The 23,689-nt window shown below is 42.3% G+C and overlaps 1 protein-coding gene across 4 annotated transcripts in view; it reads left to right on the top strand.

Moving 5' to 3' along the window:
• Positions 1 to 23,689, top strand: part of PARP15 (poly (ADP-ribose) polymerase family, member 15) — a 53,140-nt gene that overhangs the window by 17,035 nt on the left and 12,416 nt on the right. For 2 of the 4 annotated variants that reach the window (XM_011950802.1, XM_011950805.1), the window contains exons 1-4: positions 14,555 to 14,998; positions 16,151 to 16,300; positions 18,893 to 18,955; positions 20,559 to 20,726. In XM_011950802.1, coding sequence (XP_011806192.1) covers positions 14,851 to 14,998; positions 16,151 to 16,300; positions 18,893 to 18,955; positions 20,559 to 20,726 — 529 coding nt within the window. In that variant the 5' untranslated portion in view covers positions 14,555 to 14,850. Of the gene's footprint in view, positions 1 to 5,165; positions 5,283 to 9,664; positions 9,902 to 12,204; positions 12,427 to 14,426; positions 14,462 to 14,554; positions 14,999 to 16,150; positions 16,301 to 18,892; positions 18,956 to 20,558; positions 20,727 to 23,689 lie in introns of those variants that run through there. The other 2 variants (XM_011950804.1, XM_011950801.1) reach the window with 2 other exon arrangements.

Below are 23,689 nucleotides of genomic sequence, written 5' to 3'. Positions count from 1 at the left end.
AATAAAGTTACTATTCGTGCACATTCTCATTAGTGTGTTTCTATTAGTATTGCTCCCAAATTCATTATTACCTTTTTTTTAATGAATGGACTTTGTTTTTAGAGTTTTAGGTACACAGAAAACTGTAACAGAAAACAGAAAATTCTCAAATACTCCCTCTCCCCTAGTTTTCCCTATTATTAACATCTTGCATTAGTGTGATACATTTATTGCAATTGATGAACCAATGCATTGTTGTTAACTAACATCTATAGTTTAGAGTTCACTTTTTGTGTTGTATAGTTCCATTGGTTTTTGTTTGTCTTTTGTGGTGTTTTTTTTTTTTTTTTTTTGAGACGGAGCCTCGCTCTGTTACCCAGGCTGGAGTGCAGTGGTGTGATCTCAGCTCACTATAGCCTCCACCTCCTGGGTCAAGCCTCCCGAGTAGCCATAACTACAGGTACTTGCCACCACGTCCAGTTAACTTTTGTATTTTTAGTAGAGACAGAGTTTCACCATGTTGGCCAGGCTGGTCTCGAACTCCTGACCTCAGGTGATCCACTTGCCTCAGCCTCCCAAAGTGTTGGGATTACAGGTGTGAGCCACTGCCCTGGCCTGTTCCATTGTTTTTGACAAATGCATAATGTCATGTGTCCACCATTACAATATCATACAGAATAGTTTCACTTCCTTGAAAATTCCATGTGCTCCACCTGTTCATCTCTCCTTCCTTCTCCCAAATCTCTGGCGACCACTCATCTGTTTACTGTCTCTAGAGTTTTGCCTTTTCCAGAATGTCATATAGTTAAACAATACAGTATGTAGCCTTTTCAGACTGACTTCTTTCACCTAGGAATCTGCATTTAAGTTTCTTCCATGTCTTTTTGTGGCCTGATAACTCAGTTCTTTTTCTTTTTAGTGCTAAATAATATTCTATCATATGGAAGGACCATAGTTCGTTTATCCACTCACTTACAGAAGGACATCTTGGTTTTGGCAGTTATGAATAAAGCTATATTGCTTCCAGAAACATTCATGTGCAGGTTTTGTGTGAACAAAAGTTTTCAGTTTATTTGGGTAAATACCAAGTAATGCAATTGCTGAATCATATGGGAAGAGTATGTTTAGTTTTGTAAAAAAACTGCCTGTCTTCCAAAGTGGCTGTAGCATTTTGCATTACTACCAGCAATGAATGAGCGTTCCCACTGCTCCACATCCTTGCCAGCATTTGGCGGCCTATTTTTTTTCTTTCTTAAACAGAGCTACATTACTGTTAATTTGTACTGAGTTTACTGCCAATCAGGATCCCTTAGACATTTTTATATGACTTAACTGCTGAGCCACGTTCTCTTTCTCTCAAACTTGTGCAGTTATTCTTTGGACTTTCCTTAGTGGTCTTTCTTTTCTTTTGTGCCTCTCCAGATATCCTGGGCTTGGTCTCTTTTAGCTTATCAGGTGCATTCATAAGCCAACTGCTTATTGACTGTATTACTCTTAAGGACTCACACTTGGATTCTTCCCCAGGGGATTGCCTTTGGGAGACTGAAGGGTGCCTCTCCCGGAGGTGCCTGGGAGTTGACATTCATCTCCTGATCAGATGGTCTGTAGACAATAACTGACTGGTATGGAGGTAGAGGAACTGAGCTCCCTTGCCCCTAGGAGGGACAAATGCTGTTATGGAAGTTATATATTCCAGAGCTCCCTGGGAGATCAGGCAGATACCAGGGTACACCTACAAACATATTCTAGCTTAGCTTCTTCCCCTTCTCTATCTTCATCTCTCACTTCCTACAGGTTTCTCCATACTTGCACATGAATCCCAAACTCAGGCTCTGTTGCTAGGGAATCTGACCTAATTTTATGACTTCTTTCGATTATAGCACACAACTGTTTCTAATATTTTTGACTATTATAACCATTCTTTTCAAAAGTACTAATGACCCTACTTCAAATAGGTTATTTTGAATTGCTTATGCATTGTTGCTTGTATTTATTGAATCTCTAAGGGCAAGACTTTTTCAGGAAAAGAATTACCTTTTCAATATTATGACAAATGTCAATGGGAAAATCAGATCAAAATGATAAAACTTTACGGCTAAGTAAACATGCATGGAATCGATCTGTTCCATTAGGTGAGGATTATCTCCATTGCATTTACAAATGTCACATCTTTCACTGACCCGTTGACAGTCATGCCATTTTAGGAAGACTTTCTATTTCAGTCTCATGAGTGTCAGGATTTATGTGCCAGAGGTACCTTTTACTCTTTAAAAATTACCATTTGGTTTTGTCTGAATGATGCCTACTCTTTATTTTTATTTTTGGTGCTGGACACCTACTTGGGCAAAAAGCCTGGGTCTTCAATGAAAGACCCATTTCTGTGTCCCAGTATTATGTCTTTGGGCACAGCCTTGTATCAAGGGAAAAAGTCCCTGAGAAAGTTGCCAGCAGCACTCCTGGTGGCCCTGGATCCTCACATATGGAAGTTATTGCCTAAAATGCATCACCTGATCAGAATGACAAATCGCAAGATGAGAAGTTGTCACTGTGAGGTAGCATGACCCCCAGGCAGCCACAAGGGGTTGGAGGTAACACGCAGGTCTGCAACCACCCAGCTCACTCAAGGAAGACTGAAAAAAATCAATGTCATCAAGACCTGTAAAGAACATGTTTCTAAAAAATTCTCCTGCATTGTGTCTAAATATCAAGTCACCAGATTTGATGTGAAGCCAGCAGTATGGGAAGACATAAAAAACAGTGTAGAGGATGATAGGATTTTGATTTTGATACGTTCAAGAAAATGGTCATAATAATTGGTTGTCTGGAGGATGTGAAGAGTTATAACACAAAGACAATAATAAAAAGCACCAACCAAAACAGAAAAGAAAACCAAAATGTGACTGAGAATGTAGCTAGTTATTTTGGGAGGTTTTCTAGTCTTCACATCAATGCTTTAAAAGACTGTCACCCAAATAATTCTCAGGGTGGGAGATCACTGATAAAACTTTCATCAAACATGCCAGCATGCATGCAGAAGAGTAACAAATCATTAAATTCTTGAGCAAGTGAAAGTATTGCCCAGAAACCCACTGCCAAAGCAGAGAGTGAAAAATAATCAAAGACAATTTTAAACAAAGAAAACTGATATCCTTTTTGAGTGAGATCAGGCATGGAAAATAGGTTTTGTTTCATGGATTACCTCTGACCAAATGATAATTGTTGCCTGGAGCTCTGTGTTGAAGATTCTGAGACTAGATCTGGGTTGATTGAAAAAGAATGCTGATATAGATTAGTAATGTCTGTCACAGGTGCAAGAGGGGTAACATGTACTATATTTTTGCCATTTGTGTGAGAAATATCATGAGGTGGATAAGCTCAGATTTCATGAAGAATAGAACTGAACTGGGTGTCAAGAGACCAGATTCAAGTACTGTGTCCTCCATTAGCTAGTGGTTTGATTTTCATCAAATGATTTCAGCCATCTGCACACTGGTTTCCTTTTCAGGACAATGAAGTTTCTATCCTGGATGGTCTGTCATGACCCTTTAAATTCTAAAATTCTATGATCGATTAATAGTCAAACTCCAAATGCATTATTATGGAATACTCAGGGATATGTCTTAGTTTGCGTGCCTCCTGAAGAGGACCCTAAGACAGGATTGAAGTGCAACTTATTTGACTAAGAAAGTAAAGGAAATAGGCTGGGTGCAGTGGCTCATGCCTGTAATCCCAGCACTTTGGGAGGCGGAGGCGGGTGGATCACTTGAGGTCAGGAGTTTGAGACCAGCCTGGTCACCATGGTGAAACTCTGTCTCTACTAAAAATACAAAAATACAGAAATTAGGGCCAGATGTAGTGACTCACACCTGTAATCCCAGCACTTTGGGAGGCTGAGGAGGGCAGACCACGAGGTCAGGAGTTCGAGACCAGCCTGGCCAACAATTAAAAAGATACTTTTTTGTATCTTTGCAAAGATATAAAAGTTAGCCAGGTGTGGTGGCAGGTGCCTGTAATCCCAGCTACTCGGGAGGTTGAAGCAGGAGAATCGCTTGAACCTGGGAGCAGAGGTTGCAGTGAGCCGAAATCACGCCATTGCACTCCAGCCTGGGTGACAGTGCGAGACTCTGTTTCAAAAAGAAAAAAAAGTACAGAAATTAGCGGGGTGTAGTGTTGCATGCCTGTAATCCCAGTTACTTGGGAGGCTGAGGCAGGAGAATCGCTTGAACCTGGGAGGCAGAGGTTGCAGTGAGCTGAGATCGTGCCATTGCACTCCAGCCTGGGTGACAGAGCAACACTCCGTCTCAGAACAAAAAAAGAAAGAAAGTAAAGGAAACTGATGGGGCACATCGTCAAATCGACTCCCACTTAATCCCACTAGGGAAACCCATAGTGAATCTCTCTGGGAGGCAGGGTTGCTGCTGTATATTTATACCAGCTCCTGTCAACCACTGGATGAGGGCTGGTGGTGGGGGATTGTGGAGGGGGGTTCAATATACCTGCACTTCCTCTCTGCTACACCAGCAAGCCAAATGAGGTCTGGCACTAAAGAAAGTCCCCAGATAAGAAATACAGTTGGAAATATATCCAGGGTGCATTTAAACAGTAAAGGCTGGGGAATACAGACAGGATTGGCTATGCTAGGATTATTGGGGGGATAAGTAAAAAAGCTCACTGGCATTTGGGATATTAAATACAATTGATATTCAAACATTATAATAATAAACTATCTGCTTTTAAATCCCAGAGCCGAGTTATGAGTTTAGAGAATTCTGTGAAATGTAATAGTTATTTTCCATATGAACACCTATAAGGAAAGTTTATTTATTTATTTACTTTTCATTTTTTTGAGACAGGCCTTACTTTGTTACCCAGGCTGCAGTGCAGTGGTGCCATAATGGCTCACCGCCACCTTGATCTCCTGGGCTCAAGCAATCCTCCTATCTCAGCCTCCTGAGTAGTGGGGACTACAGGCACATGCCACTGAGCCTGGCTAATTTTTTAAATTTATTTTTTGTAGAGATAGGGTCTCAATATGTTGCCCAGGCTGTTCTTGACCTCCTGGGCTCAAGTGATTCTCCCACCTAGTCTTCCAAAGTGCTGGGATTACAGACCTGAGCCACCGCACCTGGCCTAAGGGAAGTCTTGAAATTGGCATTGCTGGTAATACTTTACTGTTTTCTCCACAGTCCAGAGATGAGTTCAGCAAGAAAGATCGCCTTTCAATCAGGAATGTTGTAGCTTCAATCCAAACCAAAGAAGGTCTGAATCTCAAGTTGATAAGTGGAGATGTTCTATACAGCTGGGTAGGTGATGCCATTTAATCAATCTACCAAGGAACAATGGGATCTAATTAACTTGTTCTGTGACTTGTTCTTTGTCTTAATCAAAGATTAAAGATATCAAAGATAAATCTGAGAAGTTAAACCCACTTAAAGTTTATGCAGAAATATACTTACCATCCCCTATATTCTTCCACATGTACTCATGTGGAGGGGTTCAAGTTTAACCACAAACAAGACTTTGCAAATCCATCTCTTGTTTCTCTGTAACTGATCTTGACTTACTCTCAACCCAGTTCTATTTTTCTCTCCTGCACCAGTCAGCATTATTGAGGAAGATGTGTGTACACCACACTATAGAATCACCCTTCACAAACACACCTTTGCTCCTGCCTGAGCACTTTGCAGAAGCACAGGAAGAACAAGGAGGGATAAAGGTTACCAGAAGAGGTGCTAAATCCTCAGCCTGGCTGCTGCCTACCCCTCCTCTCCTACTGCTTCCTCTTCCTTGGAATCACCAATTAACGGAAGATTCAGGCCCTATAATCCTCCTATAGTTGACATCCATCATGCTTAATCCTGGCTGCAGATCATAATCATCTGGGGGACCTTTAAAAAATACAGACTCCCAGGCCTCACCCCTAGAGATCCTGACTTTAATTGGTCAGGGATGTGGTGTAGGTGACAATAGTTTTTGAAAGCATTCCAAGTGATTATCTTATGCAGCTAGGGCTGAGAATCACTGGTCCAGATGCTTCTTAGAATTCTATAGCCCCACCATTTGGACACCTGATGTTTACCTTCAGATGGCAGACATTCAGGACTAACAGAAAGAGAACTCTGCTGGCAAACTGGGAGACTCTTCTGGATTATGAGCCACTGGAAATATTCTTTGCATTTGCTGTAGTTAATGGGATGGCAGAGGGGAGGCAACCAGCTGCTTTCTTCATGTTCTCTAGAGTTTTTAGAGTCCTCTGTCACGTGGGTTCAGGACTTTGTCCTCAAGTAAGCATGTTTAGAAGTTGCATCTTATCATTTTACACAGAATTGATCTGACTCACACTACTCAAACTCAAGAGACTTACTTATAAAACTGGAATTGTAATTATTTTATTTGCAATGAGAAAGATAATTGCCATGGCTACTGGTAATAGTGAGCTCTGCAACTGAGTATTATGAGAGTGATTGGTGAGTAATATGACCAGAAGAACTGGATGATATAAAAGTACAGTAAATTTATTTTTCACTCTAGGCGTAGGCATAGTGTGGTGAGTAAGTAGACGAACTCTAAAGTCCGTTCTGGCAGGGTTCAAATACTGCTCCACCACTCATATCCATCTTATGTCTCAGAGTTCTTATCTATAAATATGGATGATGATGATATGAAGGTTGTTATGAGGCTTAAAATGAAATAACTCATATGAAGCACTTATCCCCTGCCTTGTACATAGAAAGGACTCAAAAAAATGATAGCTATTATCATTGTCCCCTTATGATGTTCCACTTTATATTTTACCTTAGTCAATTAGTACTACAACCTAATTAAGATATATATGACTTGCCCCCATTTTATAGACAAAGAAACCAAGGTCTTTTCACTATGCAGTCCACCGAGTTGATTATAAATTTCATGTCAACTCATATTGGGATTTACCTATTCTTACCATTGGATGGTGCTGTATAAACTTTGGAATCCACTTTGTCTTTCTTCTCTGAATTCTTTCTCCTATCCAGTTAATTTCCAAGCCCTAATAAGCCCTCTTTCAAAATATCTCATGTACATGCCTTTCCTTTTCATTGCTATTGTCTACAATACACATTTCAGTAGACACCACTCCCAACCCCCAATCACGCCTCAGTACTACCCTGACCTCCTTGTCACTCTTTAATCTGTCCTCCACATCGCTGTTTGATATATATTCCAAAAAACATTATTTTAGCAGGTACTTCTCTGCACATATATCTTTGGTGTCTTCCTTCTACCTATAGGGCAAAGTCCAAAAAAGTGACTTTCCAAGTACTCCATTGTCTGTCCCTAAATCTCTTCCCAGCCCCTCTTCTCACTATTGAACCTCTGCTTCAGCTAAATTTGAACTACTTTCTGATCTTTCACAATCCTATGCTTTCTTTTTTTCTTTTTCTTTTCTTTTCTTTTTTTGAGACTGAGTCTCGCTCTGTCGCCCAGGCTGGAGTACAGTGGTGTGATCTCGGCTCACTAAAACCTCCGCCTCCTGGGCTCAAGTGATTCTCCTGCCTCAGCCTCCCAAGTAGCTGGGATTACAGGCGCCCACCACCACGCCCAGCTAATTTTTGTATTTTTAGTGGAGACCAGCCTTTGCCATGTTGGCCAGACTGGTCTCGAACTCCTGACCTCATGTGATCTGCCTGCCTTGCCTCCCAGAGTGCTGGGATGACAGGTGTGAGCCACCACACCCGGTCACAATCCTATTCTTTCTTAAATATTCCACACACCTTGAATGCCTTGCTGCCTTCTTTCTACCTGACCCAATTACAGCCATTCTTCAAGGCCTATCTCAAATTCTTATCCCCTTTAAAAAGTCTTCACTCACTATTCCAATCTAAATATTTTCCTATCTTTTTTGAAATTCTATACCAACTAATATTTGTATATTTAACCATGTCTTTTGATTATTTTGAATTGATTTAAACGTTATGACAAGGTTACTTTTTCCATTGTTTGTTTTTTCCAGATAGAGTCTGGCCTTGTCACCTAGGCTGGAGTGCAGTGGCGCAGTCACGGTTCACTGCAGTCTCAATGTCCTAGGCTCAAGCAATCCTCCCACCTCAGTTTTCCAAGTAGCCGGGAATACAGGCCACTAATTTTTTTTTTAATTGTAGAGACAAGGTCTCACCGTGTTGCTCAGGCTGGTCTTGACCTCCTGGGTTCAAGCAATCCTCCTGCCTCGTCCTCCCAAAATGCTGGGATTACAGGCATAAACCACTACGCCTGGCCTGTTTTTTTACATGTTAATATATTGCTTCCCCAAACTGTGTAGGAATCAGTAAACAGAGAGTGAAACTGCAAGTGGGAGTGAGGAGAACATGGGCTAGATCAATTTTGTTTCGTTTTGTTTTGTTTCTTGGATGGCTTGTTCATTCTTGTCTCTGCAGGGGGCTTCTCAGATCTTGACATTGGTTTATGCTAACTTCATATAATAGCTCATATGCTAACTAACATTGTACAAGTGGACCCAAGAAAGCTAATTATTAAGTTGAGAAATATAACCTATTATATGTCCCAGAGACATAGACATCTTTTAATTTACCATGAAGAAAAGTCCCCAAAGAACCAGGACAACCAAAATCCACATGATCAGGCTGGGCTCACTCCAGTAATCCCAACGCTTTGGGAGGCCAAGGTGAGCAGGTCACTTGAGGTCAGGAGTTCAAGACCAGCCTGGCCAACATGATGAAACCCCATCTCTACTAATAATACAAATGTCAGCCAGGCATGCTGGCACATGCCTGTAATCCCCGCTACTTGGGAGGCTGAGGCACGAGAATTGCTTGAACCTGGGAGGCAGAGGCTGCAGTGAGCCGAGATCATGCCACTGCACTCCAGCCTGGGGAACAGATCGAAACTGTATCTCAAATAAATAAATAAATAAAAATTAAAATAAAAAAAAAAGCCACATCATGAGAGTGTTTGTGTCCTCCTACTCCCAAATCACCAGGGAATCAGAAGGTTTCTGGTGAGCACAAAATCTGACTAATAGGAGTTACGGGCTGAATATGGCATTAGACTATGACCCTCATTTCACCAAAGGAACAGCCTTAGCATTGACATTGGAGAACTCGATATCCCTGGACGGGCTAGAATGGATACTGCCTACCCTCACCTTAGTGATTTTCCTTTGCCAAGGCCTTCAGGGTCGACCATACCCTCCTTCACATCGACCTAGTCTTTCTTTTGGTATATTGTTAAATTCAAAATAAATATTCTCAGTTCCTGCCAGCCTAAGAGCGATTCTTTCTCCCTTCCCCTGTCTCTCTGTCTCAATCTTTCTGTGTTTTTGTTTCTCTCTGTCTCTGTCTCTGTTTTTCACTTTCACTTTTCTTCTTTCTCCATTTCTCTCTCTCAGTCTTTGTCTCTGACTCTCTGCCTCTGGTCTCTGACTCATTTTCATAGCTCTACTCTGACTCATTATGTGTTGATTTCACAGCAGTGGTAAATATATTTCCTTAATGTCTAAGTTTTGGAAGTGACCTCATCATGGTGTTTCAGTGCTAACAATAGACTGTAAGCTCCTCGAGGGTGGGGATGACATGTTAGTATGACAGGCAAAACATATCCGTACATTAGCCCATAATACTCAGTAAATTTACAGGTGCTCAGTCATTATGTATTATTGATTCAATCTCTAACTGTTGCTGTTTTCGTTAAGGCTGATGTCATCGTCAACACTGTTCCCATGAATCTTCAGCTTGGAGGAGGATCACTATCTCGGGCATTTTTGCAGAAAGCTGGTCCCATGCTCCAGAAAGAGTTAGATGACAGCAAGTGGGAAACAGAGAAAAGTGTGGGTAACATATTCATGACAAGTGGCTACAATTTGGACTGCAAAGCTGTACTCCATGCCGTGGCTCCAGATTGGAATAATGGAGCGGAGACTTCTAGGCAGGTAGGGAATGCTCTTAGTTCTCCACCTCATTTGGTAGCTTTGGGAATCTTCTTCTGGTGTGGTATAGATCTGTGCTGAAGGGAGGCAATTTTGCCCTACAGAGGACAGTTGGGTTGTTACAACTGCTACTGGCATCTAGTGAGTAGAAGCAAGGGATGCTGCTAAATATCCTATGATGCACACACCAGTCCCCACAACAAAGAAGTGTCTGCCCTAGACTGTGAAACCCTGTATTGATTGAACCCTGTCTGTCTATTGCAATCTTTATTACATTCCATGGAGAATCCATCACAACTACCAGTTATTTCCGAGTAATTGACCCTTGGAAGTAGTAACAGTCACTGGGATTCTACAGGAGGGGTGTCTAAGATGTAATGTAATAATCTTTCAGTATAGCAAAGAGGTGTGCCCAGCACTGTGGTGAAGAATAAAAAAGAGTCAGTACCCTTTCGATAACATCATTCCCACCTCCACTCCCACTTTAATTTCCCAACTTTTTTTCAGAATATAAAAAAGTAATACAATTACATTGTGGAAAATATAGAAAAATACAAAAAGACAATAAAAATAATAATCCAACCATCAAGAGATAACTGTTTTCTTCTTCTTTTTGAGACAGAGTTTCGCTCTGTCACCCAGGCTGGAGTGCAGTGGCACCATCTCAGCTCATTGCAACCTCTGCTCTGCCTCCTGGGTTCAAGTGATTCTCCTGCCTCAGCCTCCTGAGTAGCTGGGATTACAGGCACCCACCACCAGGCCTGGCTAATTTTTGTATTTTTAGTAGAGACGGGGTTTCACCATGTTAGCCAGGCTGGTCTGAAACTCCTGACCTTAAGTGATCCACCTGCCTCGACCTCCCAAAGTGCTGGGATTACAGGCATGAGCTACTACTGTGCCTGGCCTTAAGAGGTAACTTTAGTTAACATTTTACTATATTTCCTTCAAGTCAACTTTATGACTTTATGCATATTTATTTATTTATTTTTTGAGATGGAGTTTTGCTCTTGTTGCCCAGGCTGGAGTGCAATGGCACGATCTTCGTTCACCGCAGCCTCTGCCTCCCAGGTTCTTGCAATTCTCCTGCCTCAGCCTCCCAAGTAGCTAAGATTATAGGCATGCGCCCCTACACCTGGCTAATTTTGTATTTGTAGTAGAGATGGGGTTTCTCCATGTTGGTCAGGCTGGTCTTGAACTCCCGACCTCAGGTGATCCGCCTGCTTCATCCTCCCAAAGTGTTGGGATTACAGGCGTGAGCCACTGCAACTGGACAGCATATTTATTTCTTAGTTGAGATTCTCTCTCTCTCTCTCTCTTTTTTTTTAATTGAAACAGAGTCTCACTCTGTCGCCCAGGCTGGAGTGCAGTGGTGCAATCTTACCTCACTGCAACCTCTGCCTCCTGGGCTCAGGTGATCCTCCCACCTCAGCCTCCCCAGTAGCTGGGACAACAGGCACACACCACCATCCCTGGCTAATTTTTGTGTTTTTGTAAAGATGGGGTTTCACCATGTTGCCCAGGCTAGTCTTGAACTCAAGGGCTCAAGCTATCTGCCCACCTCAGCCTCCCAAAGTGTTGGGATTATAGGTGTGAACCACCGTGTTAGGCCCAATATTATCTTTTTTTCTTCTTCTTTTGGCCCAGTAATATCTTTAAACATTTTTAAATACCGTTTTTTGTTTTTGTTTTTGAGATGGAGTCTTGCTGTGTCACCCAGGCTGCAGTTGGAGTACAGTGGCGTGATCTCGGCTCACTGCAAGCTCTGCCTGCCAGGTTCACGCCATTCTCCTGCCTCAGCCTCCCAACTAGCTGGGACTACAGGCACATGCCACCACGCCTGGCTAATCTTGTTTTTGTATTTTTAGTAGAGACGGGGTTTCACCATGTTAGCCAGGATGGTCTCGATCTCCTGACCTCATGATCTGCCTGCCTCAGCCTCCCAAAGTGCTGGGAGCCACTGTGCCCGCCACTGCGCCCAGCCAATACAGTTTTTGTGTTTTTTTTTTTAAAAAAAAACAACATAAATACTGCATGTTGTTAAAGATTCTTCATAAACACCACTTTTAGTTGCATTGAGGTACCATTTTTATGCAGCCATTCCCACACTGTGGACCGGCCTCTCCTGAATGAGTGTGACTCTCTCTGGAAAGTACTCTGCCCTGTTTCTGTTTCCTCTTTCTGACTTCTCAGGCCCTGACTAAGTCAACAATAGCAGAGAGGTCCTTGTCAGAGTTGCTGGGACCACAGCTCTTTGTTTTCCACCAACTTAAGCCCTAACTTATATAAATGTACTTTGCACATTTCAGATCATGGCAAATATAATCAAGAAATGTTTGACAACTGCAGATGAGCAATCTTTCTCATCAATCACATTTCCCATGATTGGAACAGGAAATTTGCGGTTTCCCAAAGCTGTTTTTGCTCAACTAATCCTTTCAGAAGTGTTCAAATACAGTGCAAGGCCGATAACTAAACCTTTACAAGAAGTCCACTTTCTGGTATACACAAATGACGATGAAGGCCGTCAGGTATGTTTACATATCCCATCTGCTTAACTCTGGCAAGTGAACCCAAGAGCATTCAGATGTTTTTATAGATCTAGGAATAACCGTGTTTTCTACTCCTGTGCCCATAAGTGATAGTTGCTAATGGGAAGTTGCCATATGACTTAACCATAAGCCCACACTGATAACTCATGTTCTAGACAGTTCATCAACAGACAAGCTAATCGATAATAAATACATTCTTAGAAAGAAGTGGAAAGTTATTGGCATAAAAACGGCCTTGACATTTTAACACTGACTATATGAAAACTAAATCATGGCTTTATCTATGGGGAAAGGGCAGAATAAGAGAAGCCTCAAGGATTTAGTTATTTGGATAGAATAGACCAGTCTACACAAGTCTGTGAGTGTCTACGAACTAGAAATAGCAGCACCATATTCAGCAGTGGAGAAGCAGTCAAAGCACACTAAGTAGCTCCCACTGACATTAGAAAAATGGTATACCTAGGTTTAATCTCAGTTTTGCCATTTAAAAGTTGGGTGACATACCTCTCTGAATCTCAGCTTTTTTTTTTTTTTTTTTTTCCAGAGCCTTGCTGTGTTATCCAGGCTGGAGTGCAGTGGCACCATCTCGGCTCACTGCAGCCTCTGCCTCCTGGACTCAAGCAATCCTCCCATCTTAGCCTCCCTAGTAGCTGGGATTACAGGCATGTGCTACCATGCTCGGCTAATTTTTGTATTATTAGTAGAGACGGAGTTTCTCCATGTTGGCCAGGCTGGTCCTGACCTCAGGTGATCCACCCACCTTGGCCTCCTGAAGTGCTGGGATTACAGGCGTGAGCCACCGCACCCAGCCTGAATCTCAGTTTTATCAAGTGTAAGATGAGTGTGATAATAACACCTTTCGGAGTTGTTCTAACTATTAAAAGGGGTGTATTTGAAGTGTTTTGCATGATATCTAGCACATAGAAAACCCCCAGAACTGGTAGTAGTCATTACCTGACTTTAAGGACTGACAGGAAATTGCTACAACTTACTAACATCACCACTTAAACAGGATCAAAGATAATTTTATTTTTTAAGTTCTTAGTTATTCTTACCCATTCTGGATGGAAGTGTGGTCTTTCCAGAGATGTTTCCCAAAATTCCCCAGAAACACTCCAAAGTATTGCATGATGTAGTTTGTAAGTAAATTTATCCATTGGAAATAATAATAACAGTTTAAAAAATAACATTTAGCCCCAAAGATTCTTAGTTTTCTTTCCCCCAGTAAATATAAAATATCCAGAGACATACTTTCTTGCTCAAAGATAAACTGGGGTAAATTATTATTAGCAAAATATTCATGATATATGTGTCCTTGTTGAGTTCATAATAACATCTGCCCTTTACTGGGGTGACATCTCCAGTAGCAATCTGGAAAGTAACTGCCCCAAATTTCATTGTTAACCAAGAATTAGAAACATGGACTGGTACAGGCTCACACCTGTAGTCCCAGCGCTTTGGGAGGCTGAGGCAAGGGGATTGCTTGAGCCCAGGAGTTCAAAACCAGCCTGGGCAACATGGCAAAACCTCATCTCTGCAAAAAATACAAAACATTAGCCAGGCATGGTGGTGCACATCTGTAGTCCTAGCTACTTGGGAGGCTGAGGTGGGAGGATCAGTTGAGTCCAGGGAGTTGAGGCTGCAGTGAGCCAAGATCATGCCACTGTAGTCCAGCCTGGGCAACAGAATGAGACCCTGTCAAAAAAGAAAAAGAAAAGAGAAAGAAAGAAAGAGAGAAACAGAGAGAGAGAGAGAAAGAAAAGAGAAAGAAAGAGAAAAAAACTAGAAAGAGTCTCAAAGATACCTGAAAAGAAAGAAAATGGATGAATACAACCCAAGTGAAACTTTATAACTCTACTCTGTCACCCATTGCTCAGTTTTATCACTCACACGACCAAAATGCCTTTTCGTTTTTTCATTTCTAAACAAAACTTCAATGTCTGAGGTTTTCTACTGTGAATTTTCATGTTTTCATTCAGGAGGCTTTGGCTGGACATAAGAGATGAAGCATACTGTATGTGTTTGTTGTTAATCACCCCCAGAATGTACCTAACAGCCAGAGATGCCAAGGAACGTTGTTGCCCTGCCCCCGCTCACCAACAAATGCTCTATACTCCCCTCAGCACATTGGATGTAGGAGATTAGAATTATGGAGTTTCAAAAGAGGAGGGATAACTGATAGTGGTCACGAAAAAGGCATGTGACTTCCTGCAGAGCCAGAGTCAGCACCCCTGCTGACATACTTGCCTGGACAGTGTTAGATTACTCCCAGGGTAAAGTAAATCAGCACTGCTATTTGCTGAGAAAATTCCTAGGTTGAGCCGCAATCCTTTAAGAAGTCTCTGAAGGAAGAGGAAATCTTTTGAGAACTATTGTTATCAACTCTTTGATATTGAATGATCAATGCTGCAAAGAATTGGATTAATATTTTTACACAACATTGTTGTGGTCAGTAACTATTTCTATTTCCAGGCATTTTTAGATGAATTCACTAAATGGTCAAGAATAAATCCCAACAAGGCCAGGATTCCCACGGCTGGAGATACCCAAGGTCTGGTAAAGTCATTCTGCTAAGGAAATATTTCCTTTTGCTGAGCAACTCTTCAGTGGTAGTTGAAGTCCAATAGAAGGAGGCAAAGCTAATTCACATGAAGAACAAATCTGTGATAGAGGAGGTGTTAGAGCATGTCCCATTTTCTGTGCACACAAAGAAGCAATCACATATTAACATGAACCAAATCAATGGTAATGAAACCAGTTTCTAAGAAATGGTAATAAAAAATAACTAAACTGTGCCTGGCACACTATACTTTACTGATTGCTGTCTTATATAGTATATTATTTAACATGTACAATGGCCCCATGGCAGGTGGTTCTGTTGCCACTGTATAAATGTCAAAAGGTAGATCTAAAGGGTTTAAGGGATGAGCTGAAGTGGCATATCTAAGTTGTAAGCCTCAGAGTGTGGAGTGGAGAGTAATATGTCAACAGGTTAAACGTAACTTCCTCTGAGCAGTCTTTTTTTTTTTCTTTTTTGAGATAGAGTCTTGCTCTGTCACCCAGGATGGAGTGCAGTGGCGCGATCTCTGCTCACTACAACCTCTGCCTCCTCGGTTCAAGACATCCTCTTGCTTCAGTCTCCCGAGTAGCTGGGATGACAGGTGTGCACCACCACACCCAGCTAATTTTTCTGTATTTTTAGTAGACACACGGTTTCACCACATTGGCCAGGCTGGTCTCGAACTCCTGACCTCAAGTGATCCTCCCACCTCAGCTTCTCAAAGCGCTGGGATTTCAGAGTAACCTTTATATTGCTACACCTGTGGTAATAAAAGACCCTCCTAGCAGTGTTGTCTGCAAGAAAGGACAGTGCCCTTTTCACACTGCCTTTTTTTCCTCATTCCTCTCTCTTGACACCACAGCAGCTCTTGCCAATAGACAGACTGGCACAATCGGATATTTCTGCCTCATCCTATGTAACTCAGAAAATGTAGATATGCTTACTGTCACAAAGCGTTATTTTCTAATTTCCTTTAAAAAGAAAATCTAGCTGTTTAAGAGGTCAGGAGATACGGTAATATTTGGGTTTATGTTGGGGGAAAAGAAAGAGGGCCAGGCTGGGAAGAGAATAGGGCCCCAAGATGAGTGCTCTTCCTCCAGAAGCTGACCCAGCCCATTCTTTACCTATTTCCTTTCTTTTCAGGTGTGGTCGGGACTGTCTCTAAGCCTTGTTTCACAGCATATGAAATGAAAATTGGTGCAATTACTTATCAGGTTGCTACTGGAAATATAATCACCGAACAGGTAGATGTTATTGTAAACTCAACAACAAGGACATTTAATCTGAAATCAGGTACTTTATTTAAGCAATACATTGTAATTATTAGTATGACTAATCTCTGGAAGGGAAATTGTGGCTAATATTTGCCCTGAGTAGACAGAGAGTGTTGTAGAAAATATGTGGTCCCTGAACTCAGGAAGATGTGGGTTGAATCCCAGCTACGTCACTTACCAATGTATAGCTGTGGACAAGTCACTTAACCTCTCTGAGTGTCAGTTTCTTTGCCTGTCAAATGCCTATTTCCCAGTAGAGGATGAGATGGGGTGTCAACTGATATAAAGGTGGAGTGTAACTGACGCATGGTACTTAGTGTCAGCTCTGGACTGTCGAATTTCCACATGTATAGTTTAGTACCTCTAAGTTGCTCTATTTTTATTTTCCTTTTTATGCAACCCAGTTGGCATTCACAACTCACCTCCCATAGTTCTTCTCTTCTCTACATTACACTGACCCAGAAATGAAACGCAAACCTTTTTCTTTATTTTCCCTGAAATGTTTGACCACTCCCATCATAGTAACACATTCAGGCATGCCCTCCCCTCATATGTCTATTAATTTATAACTTATATACATACACTCTTAAGCTTTTTGGGTTTTTTGAGGTGGAGTCTCACTCTGTCGCCCAGGCTGGAATGAAGTGGTGTGATTTTGGCTCACTGCCACCTCTGCCTCTCGAGTTCAAGTGATTCTCGTGCCTTAGCCTCCTGAGTAGCTGTGACTACAGGCATGCACCACCACCTTTTTTTTTTGTTAGAGATGGGGTTTCGCCATGTTGGCCAGGCTGGTCTCGAACTCCTGACCTCAGGTGATCTGCCTGCCTTGGCCTCCCAAAGTGCTGGGATTACAGGCATGAGCCACCGTGCCTGGCTGGCCCTCTTAAATTTTTGTATATTATAAAACGTTGACTTTTAAGTTAAAAGGGTAAGATAAAACATAAATAGAAATAGAATTTAAATATTTTCTAAGTTGAAAAATACTATGGAACTTACCATGCAGAAGTGAGTCTGTAGGATATCCATTTAATTCATTGGTCATTCCATTTTTCAGTCATTTAAAATGTAGACATAAATAACATTTGGTTATTTGAAACACGCTAAATTGAACCTATACATTTATCCCTGTCCCCTTTTGGATTCCATTAATACAACTGTAAAGGAATAGAAAGGATATAAACACACAAGAAAAAAGAACATTGGAGGGAAAACAACTATGAACAGAAGATAACACATTTTTAGATGATGGGGAGCTGCTAGCCAAGGGTGGTAACTGCCATGGAGTAGAGAAAATTTAGTACCTGCAGAAGAGAAGAGTAGCCCCAGAGACACAGGAATTGGAGGCTGCTGGTATCTGGGAAGGCAGGGGGCAAGTACAGAGATAAAAACAAGGTTGAATGAGATTCAAGATCAGTGGCAATTAGATTACTTGATTGGGTCCCCCATCCTATACAGCAGTAACTTTCCTTGCTCTTCCCTGGCCAGAGATGGGAGGTTTATTCTCTAGAGAAACAGAACCAGAGGGATTTTGGACTTAGGGCACCAGGCATAGGAGATGAGGAGCTAGACTGAAAACTGTTTAAGAGAACATCTGTGTACCAAACATTGAGTGTCCAGCCCCTCTCCCTGCGTGGATTCCAGAGCAGCAGACAGTAGGTGCTGCCTGCTTGCCTTACACTGAAGCCTGCTGGTCAACACGCCTTCTTGAGTAGAACTTCTAAGCTCACTCTTAAATAGGAATGGACTGGCGAAAATCACTTGACATTTGAGAAAAGTCTTCACAGCAAAGACAGAGACCAGAACAAACAAATTGAAAAAAGATTGTTTTAAAAAGACATTTTATAACACACACACATAATCAAGGATATATAGATATCTTCATAATGATAAAATAACTAACATTCATTCAATATTTTCTGCACGCCAGGTTCTGTGCTAAGCATTTTTCATCCATTACCTCTTTTAATGTACAAATAACCCTGTGAGGGAAGTGCCATATTAGCCTCTGTGTAACAGATGAGGAACTTATTAGTCACATACAAGCTAGTAAATCCTGGAGTCAACTTCAACCCAATTTGTCAAAATGCAAAGTCCATGTTTTTAACCACTGAACCCAGCTGTCATTAGACTTGACCAAAGTGGTGAAGCTACAACCTTGACTGGAAGATTCACTGGACTGAAACCAGCTGTCTAACTGAATGGGGCAGGGAATCAAATAACTTAGTAAAGTGCTTGATTTTATTACAGTTTTGAGATCCATGCTTCTCATTAGTATCAGAACTTTTATTTTTATATTTTCATTCATTTTTACAAAACAATAAGGGTAGAATGCAAAAAATTTCAAATAACTGCAAAAGAGTCCTGTATAAATAGAGAAGGTAAAGTTGCAGATGTCAGCCTTTCAGATCCTGGGCACTTCCATGGCACTGAGATCAGACTGTTCATCAGCCACTGGGTGGAGGTTGCTATAGAAACAGCAGTTCCTTGGGCATGGGGGTGGTCAATGGATTATGCACAAAAGGGTGAGTTGAGCAGAAGTCTAATGTACAAAAGCTATAACCACTTATTGAATTCTAACTGATGCCTTTTACCATTAACATGTCTTACTTAGGTGTGTCAAAAGCTATTTTAGAAGCTGCTGGACAAGCTGTGGAAAATGAATGTGCTGCACTAGGTATGGGCACATGTTACTTTTGACTACAAACTTGAAAATCAGAGGGCTGAGATTACAATGAAAGGATGTACAGGAGGACTGGGGGTGGAGTAAGTAGCCAGCAAAACTTTGAAAGAAGGTTGGTTCACTGGAAGAGCAGGCACAGGTGGTGGGACTTGGAGGCTATAGGGGAGAGGTTCTTTATCCCACCATCTCATCTGTCTCTTACTTCCTGAGTAGTAAAAAGAACCCAGGCCTGGGTCCTAATAATCCAGGCTCTGCCATTTACTGAGCGATCCTAGGCACGTCATCTAACTGCTAAGAGCTTTGCTTCTCTCATCAGTAGGAAAGTTCTACTAATAAGTAGTGTGGGAAAGCTGTGCCACAGGTGGTTTTGAGGATCAGAAGGAACAATTAATGTGAAAAGTTCTGTAAACTGTAAAGTGCTGTACAAACTTTCCCCAACCTTGTTCTACTTCTTCCAACACAACTGCATATAACCAACTTCTAATCCTTTTATGAATGAGTGTGGACTTTGAGTGGGGAACCTAAGGTAGTGATTATAAACTATTTGTCCTTTAAAATATCCCTTGCAGAGTAGGGTAGACAGTCAGCTGTGAATGTGCTTTCAAGAAGTCATAGTGCACCATGTTTGACAATGTATTTCCGCAACTGACCTGCTACAGTGCCTGAAACTCCTATGTTAGTAGCTCTCCTCTGATTAAGAAATTTCTCTGGAGTGAATAAAGCTCTGGAGTGAGAGCAGAGGAAGATAATATTTGATCACTAACATGAGGAGTTAGCAGGAGTTGGAGCACTGGGAGAGCTCGCTGTGCCTAGGAGGCAGGAGCAGAGGATGAAGGTGGGCTGCACAACCTGGAAAAGCCTGAGGAGGCTGCCTGGGAGGGAAGTGAGAAGGACATCCGAGGGGCCCTAGGGAGTGCCTGGGCATGGGTGCTCCTCAGGAGGGCAGGATGGGATGAGCAGGGGTCCACTCTTCTCCTCCTCCCTTTTGCTGGCCCCAGCCTTACTCAGAGCAGTCTGAACCAAAGAAGCAATGCCTTAAAATGGTCCTGGTCATTTCCATGTGCTCAAGAGCTCTAGAGTCCTGAGCGAAGGAGAAGTTTTCATCCTTTCACACCTCCGTGCCACAGAGTTCGTTGCTTTTACCTCCTTCAAAAATCAGCGTGGCTGAATGAGCCACTTTATTTTTTGCTCTTCTGGGACAGCAGAGTGGGGGTTTAGAGCTCTGGAGACTGGCTGCTTGGGTTCAAGTCCTAGGCAATCTTTGGCTACTGACCTTACCTCTCTCTGTGGCTGTTTCATGTGTGAATGGGAAAACAGTACCTGCTTCACGGGCTTGTATTGAGGATTGAGCAGATTAATGCAGATAAAGTGCTTTTGAACAGCACCCCAAATACTCAACAGTGTATTTGTTGAGCTCAAGAATTCTGACTATAAAGAAAATGTGGCTGTCACAGTCCAGTGAATGAAACCAACAGGCTCGAGGTAGGCTGGGCATCACAGCCTTCACTGATGTCAGCTATTTTCATTTCTCAAAAATCAAAGTGTTGCCTCCAGTAACTAATGGACTGCATGTTTGTTTTTCTTCCCTTTTTTTCAGCTGCACAGCCGCACGGAGATTTTATAATTACACAAGGTGGAAACTTAAAGTGCAAAATAATAATTCATGTTCTTGGGAAAAATGATGTCAGGAAAACGGTCACCAGTGTTCTAGAAGAGTGTGAACAGAGGAAGTACACATCAGTTTCCCTTCCAGCCATCGGAACAGGTTTGCGGCTTATCACTCTATAATAAAATTTGAATGATACAAATTCCTTTAGATTTAGTCTCACTCTTAAGCAGATCAATGCTGAGTCCATCTGAAGGTGGCAACAATGATGTAAATCAGAGAGGGGGCCATCTTTTAGATCCGGAGGGCACCATCAGCTACTGGGCCCAAGCCTCTTTCCTCCATATTTCTTCTTTCTTTCTTTATTTTTTCAAGACAGAGTCTCACTCTGTTGCCCAGGCTGGAGTGCAGTGGCATGATCTCAGCTCACTGCAACCTCCTCCTCCCAGGCTCATGCAATCCTCCCACTTCAGCCTCCCAAGTAGCTAGGACCACAGGTGTGCACCACCATGCCTGGCGAATATTTGTATTTTTTTATAGAGACAGGGTTTCCCCATGTTGCCCAGGCTGGTCTCAAACTCCTAGGCTCAAGCAATCCACCTGCCTCAGCCTCCCTAAGTGCTGAGATAACAGGCATGGGCCGCTGAGCCCACCCCTTTCTTGTTTATGTTCCCTAAGTATCTTTCCAAGTTTGGTCCTTAACTTCATCGTTTTCTCACTCTTCATTTTTTCTCCTTGGGGGATTCATTTGCTCTCGTACCTGGTAACATTTCTGCACTGACTCTCAAATCAGCATTTCTCGTTCTCTCCAGGATCTCCTCTGGGGAAGTTTTCTGTTACTAGAAACTTCATTACATCAGAATCCAAACTCACGATCCTCCCTTGAAAACAGACACTCCTCTTGAGCTCTCAGGCTTTCTCGTTTCCTTCTTCAGTGGTGCCATGACGCTCCCAGCTACCCTGGCCTGCCATCCTTGCTTTGTTGTGTCCCCAGACCCCCACAGTCAGCAAGTCCTGCTGAATCTTCTTCCAGAGAGTTGTTGAGTTCCAGCCTTTCTTTTCGTTTCCAAACCCTTCAGACCTCCCCCATCTGGTTTACTTCAATGTCTCCCATTCGGCTCCTCATTCATGTGTTCGTTGAATTGAAATGCCGTTACCCAGGCTCTGTGCAAGGCACTGGGGAGAAAATCATGAGTAAGATTCAGTCACTCCCCATGAGCAACAAGCTCAGGTTTGTCCTGCTCACAGTTTCTAGGAATGCTTTCCTCATCTCTATCGTATCATCCAGTCATTTGCTCTTCTTAGTTGACAGTGCTACTGGTCACTCACTTCCTGATTCATTCACATCCATGTCCCCTGTCATTCTCATGCAAGTGAGGGCTTCCTCCTTGGGAAGTATTAATAGTATGTAGCCACAGATTACCATTAATCTAAGAGAGTTTTTCAGCAATTAAATTTCTGATCTTAGAGCCACCACCATCATTTTAGCTCAACTCTGTAGACTTCCTTCTTCCCAGATTAAAACAGAATGCTCCTGCAGGTATCCCAGGCCCCTCTCGTATAACCCCCAGGGCACCCTCCAAAGTTTGCAGTATATTCTTCCTGGCTTCCCCACTGCCCTTATTAACACCTATAACCTTTAGTTATGACCTTTTGTTATCAGTGGTAATGAGGGCAATAGGGAAGCCAGGGGGAACGTGCTGCAAGCATTTTGTTACCACTTTTTGTTCCTTTTGTTCATTCATTTCTCCCCCATCTGGAGCCTCTCCCACACCATCTGGCAAATTACAGCTCTCACAAACCCAAATTGTTTTGTTGCCATCACCCAGGGCAAGCACTCTGCTACTTCGCACTGGGCAAACAGAATGGAGTAAGCTCTGGCCCCTCTAGGAGTTCGTGATTTTGGAACAGATGCAAGACATAGTAACCGAGAATGATACCCAATGCAGAGATCACATGGTGTGATCAGCCACATAATGGGAAGGTTTGCAACTGGGCAGGTGGAATGAACCTGTCAAGGGACAGCATACAGAAAAAGAAGAGGGCTGAAACCAGAACAGTGGGAAATGCCCACAGGTAGATTGTGGTGGGGAAAGGGCAGAAAAATCAGCAAAAGAACCAACCAGTAATCCTAAGTGTTGGAGGAGGGTAAGTGCAAAACCCCAGAGGAGGAAGTGTGAGGCCATGAAATGCTTGTGCCAGGCCTCTTTGACTGTGAATACATTGTGAGATCCTCAAAAGGGAAGGACCAGATCTTTATGTCTTCTCTGCCCTGTGTTGAGTGAACAATCATTGCCCTTTAAATTTTGTTGAATGGCGGAATGAATAACAGGTGATTTTGATGATGCCTCCAGATGTGCTCATGGATTTTCTCTTCCCCATTGATTTCTTTTTTTTTTTTTTTTTTTCCCCATTGATTTCAACGAACATTTTTGAAATGTTTCTCAGGCCTGGCACAGGGGCTCACGCCTGTAATCCTAGCACTTTGGGAGGCTGAGGAGGGTGGATCACTTGATTGCTTGAGGTCAGGAGTTCGAGATCAGCCTGGCCAACATGGTGAAACCCTGTCTCTACTAAAAATAGAAAAATTAGCCAGGCGTGGTGGCAGGCAACTGTAGTCCCAGCTACTCAGGAGGCTGAGGCAGGAGAATTGCTTGAACTAGGAAGCAGAGGTTGCAGTGAGCTGAAATTGCACCACTGCACTCCAGCGTGGGTAACAAAGTGAGACTCCATCTCGAAAAAAAAAAAGACGGAAAGAAAAAAGAAATGTTTGCCAGGCACAATCTATTTTGAGTACCACTAAACTCCCATGAAGTAGCTAGAATAGCTATATTAATTTTAGTAGTAATATTAATAATTGCTAAGATTTATTGAGTCCTTACTACATGTTCTAGGTGTTTTATATGTCAAAGCTCATGTATTCATTACAGTAACCTTATATAGGGTAATCAATTCTTTTGAGTTTTCCCAGGACTTTCCTAGTTTTAACACTGAAAGTCCCATGTTGCAGGCAGCCTCTCTGCTCTGGGGAAACTGGGAGGGTTGGTCTTGGTACCTATGACATAGAAACTATTAGCAAAGACAAGTTTATTGTGAAGATAGTGAAGCTTAAGTTATTGGAC

This window comes from Colobus angolensis, unplaced genomic scaffold (genome assembly GCF_000951035.1).
Source record: "Colobus angolensis palliatus isolate OR3802 unplaced genomic scaffold, Cang.pa_1.0 Scaffold31, whole genome shotgun sequence".
Classification (NCBI taxonomy): domain Eukaryota; kingdom Metazoa; phylum Chordata; class Mammalia; order Primates; family Cercopithecidae; genus Colobus; species Colobus angolensis.
This window is presented reverse-complemented; position numbering and strand designations above follow the sequence as displayed.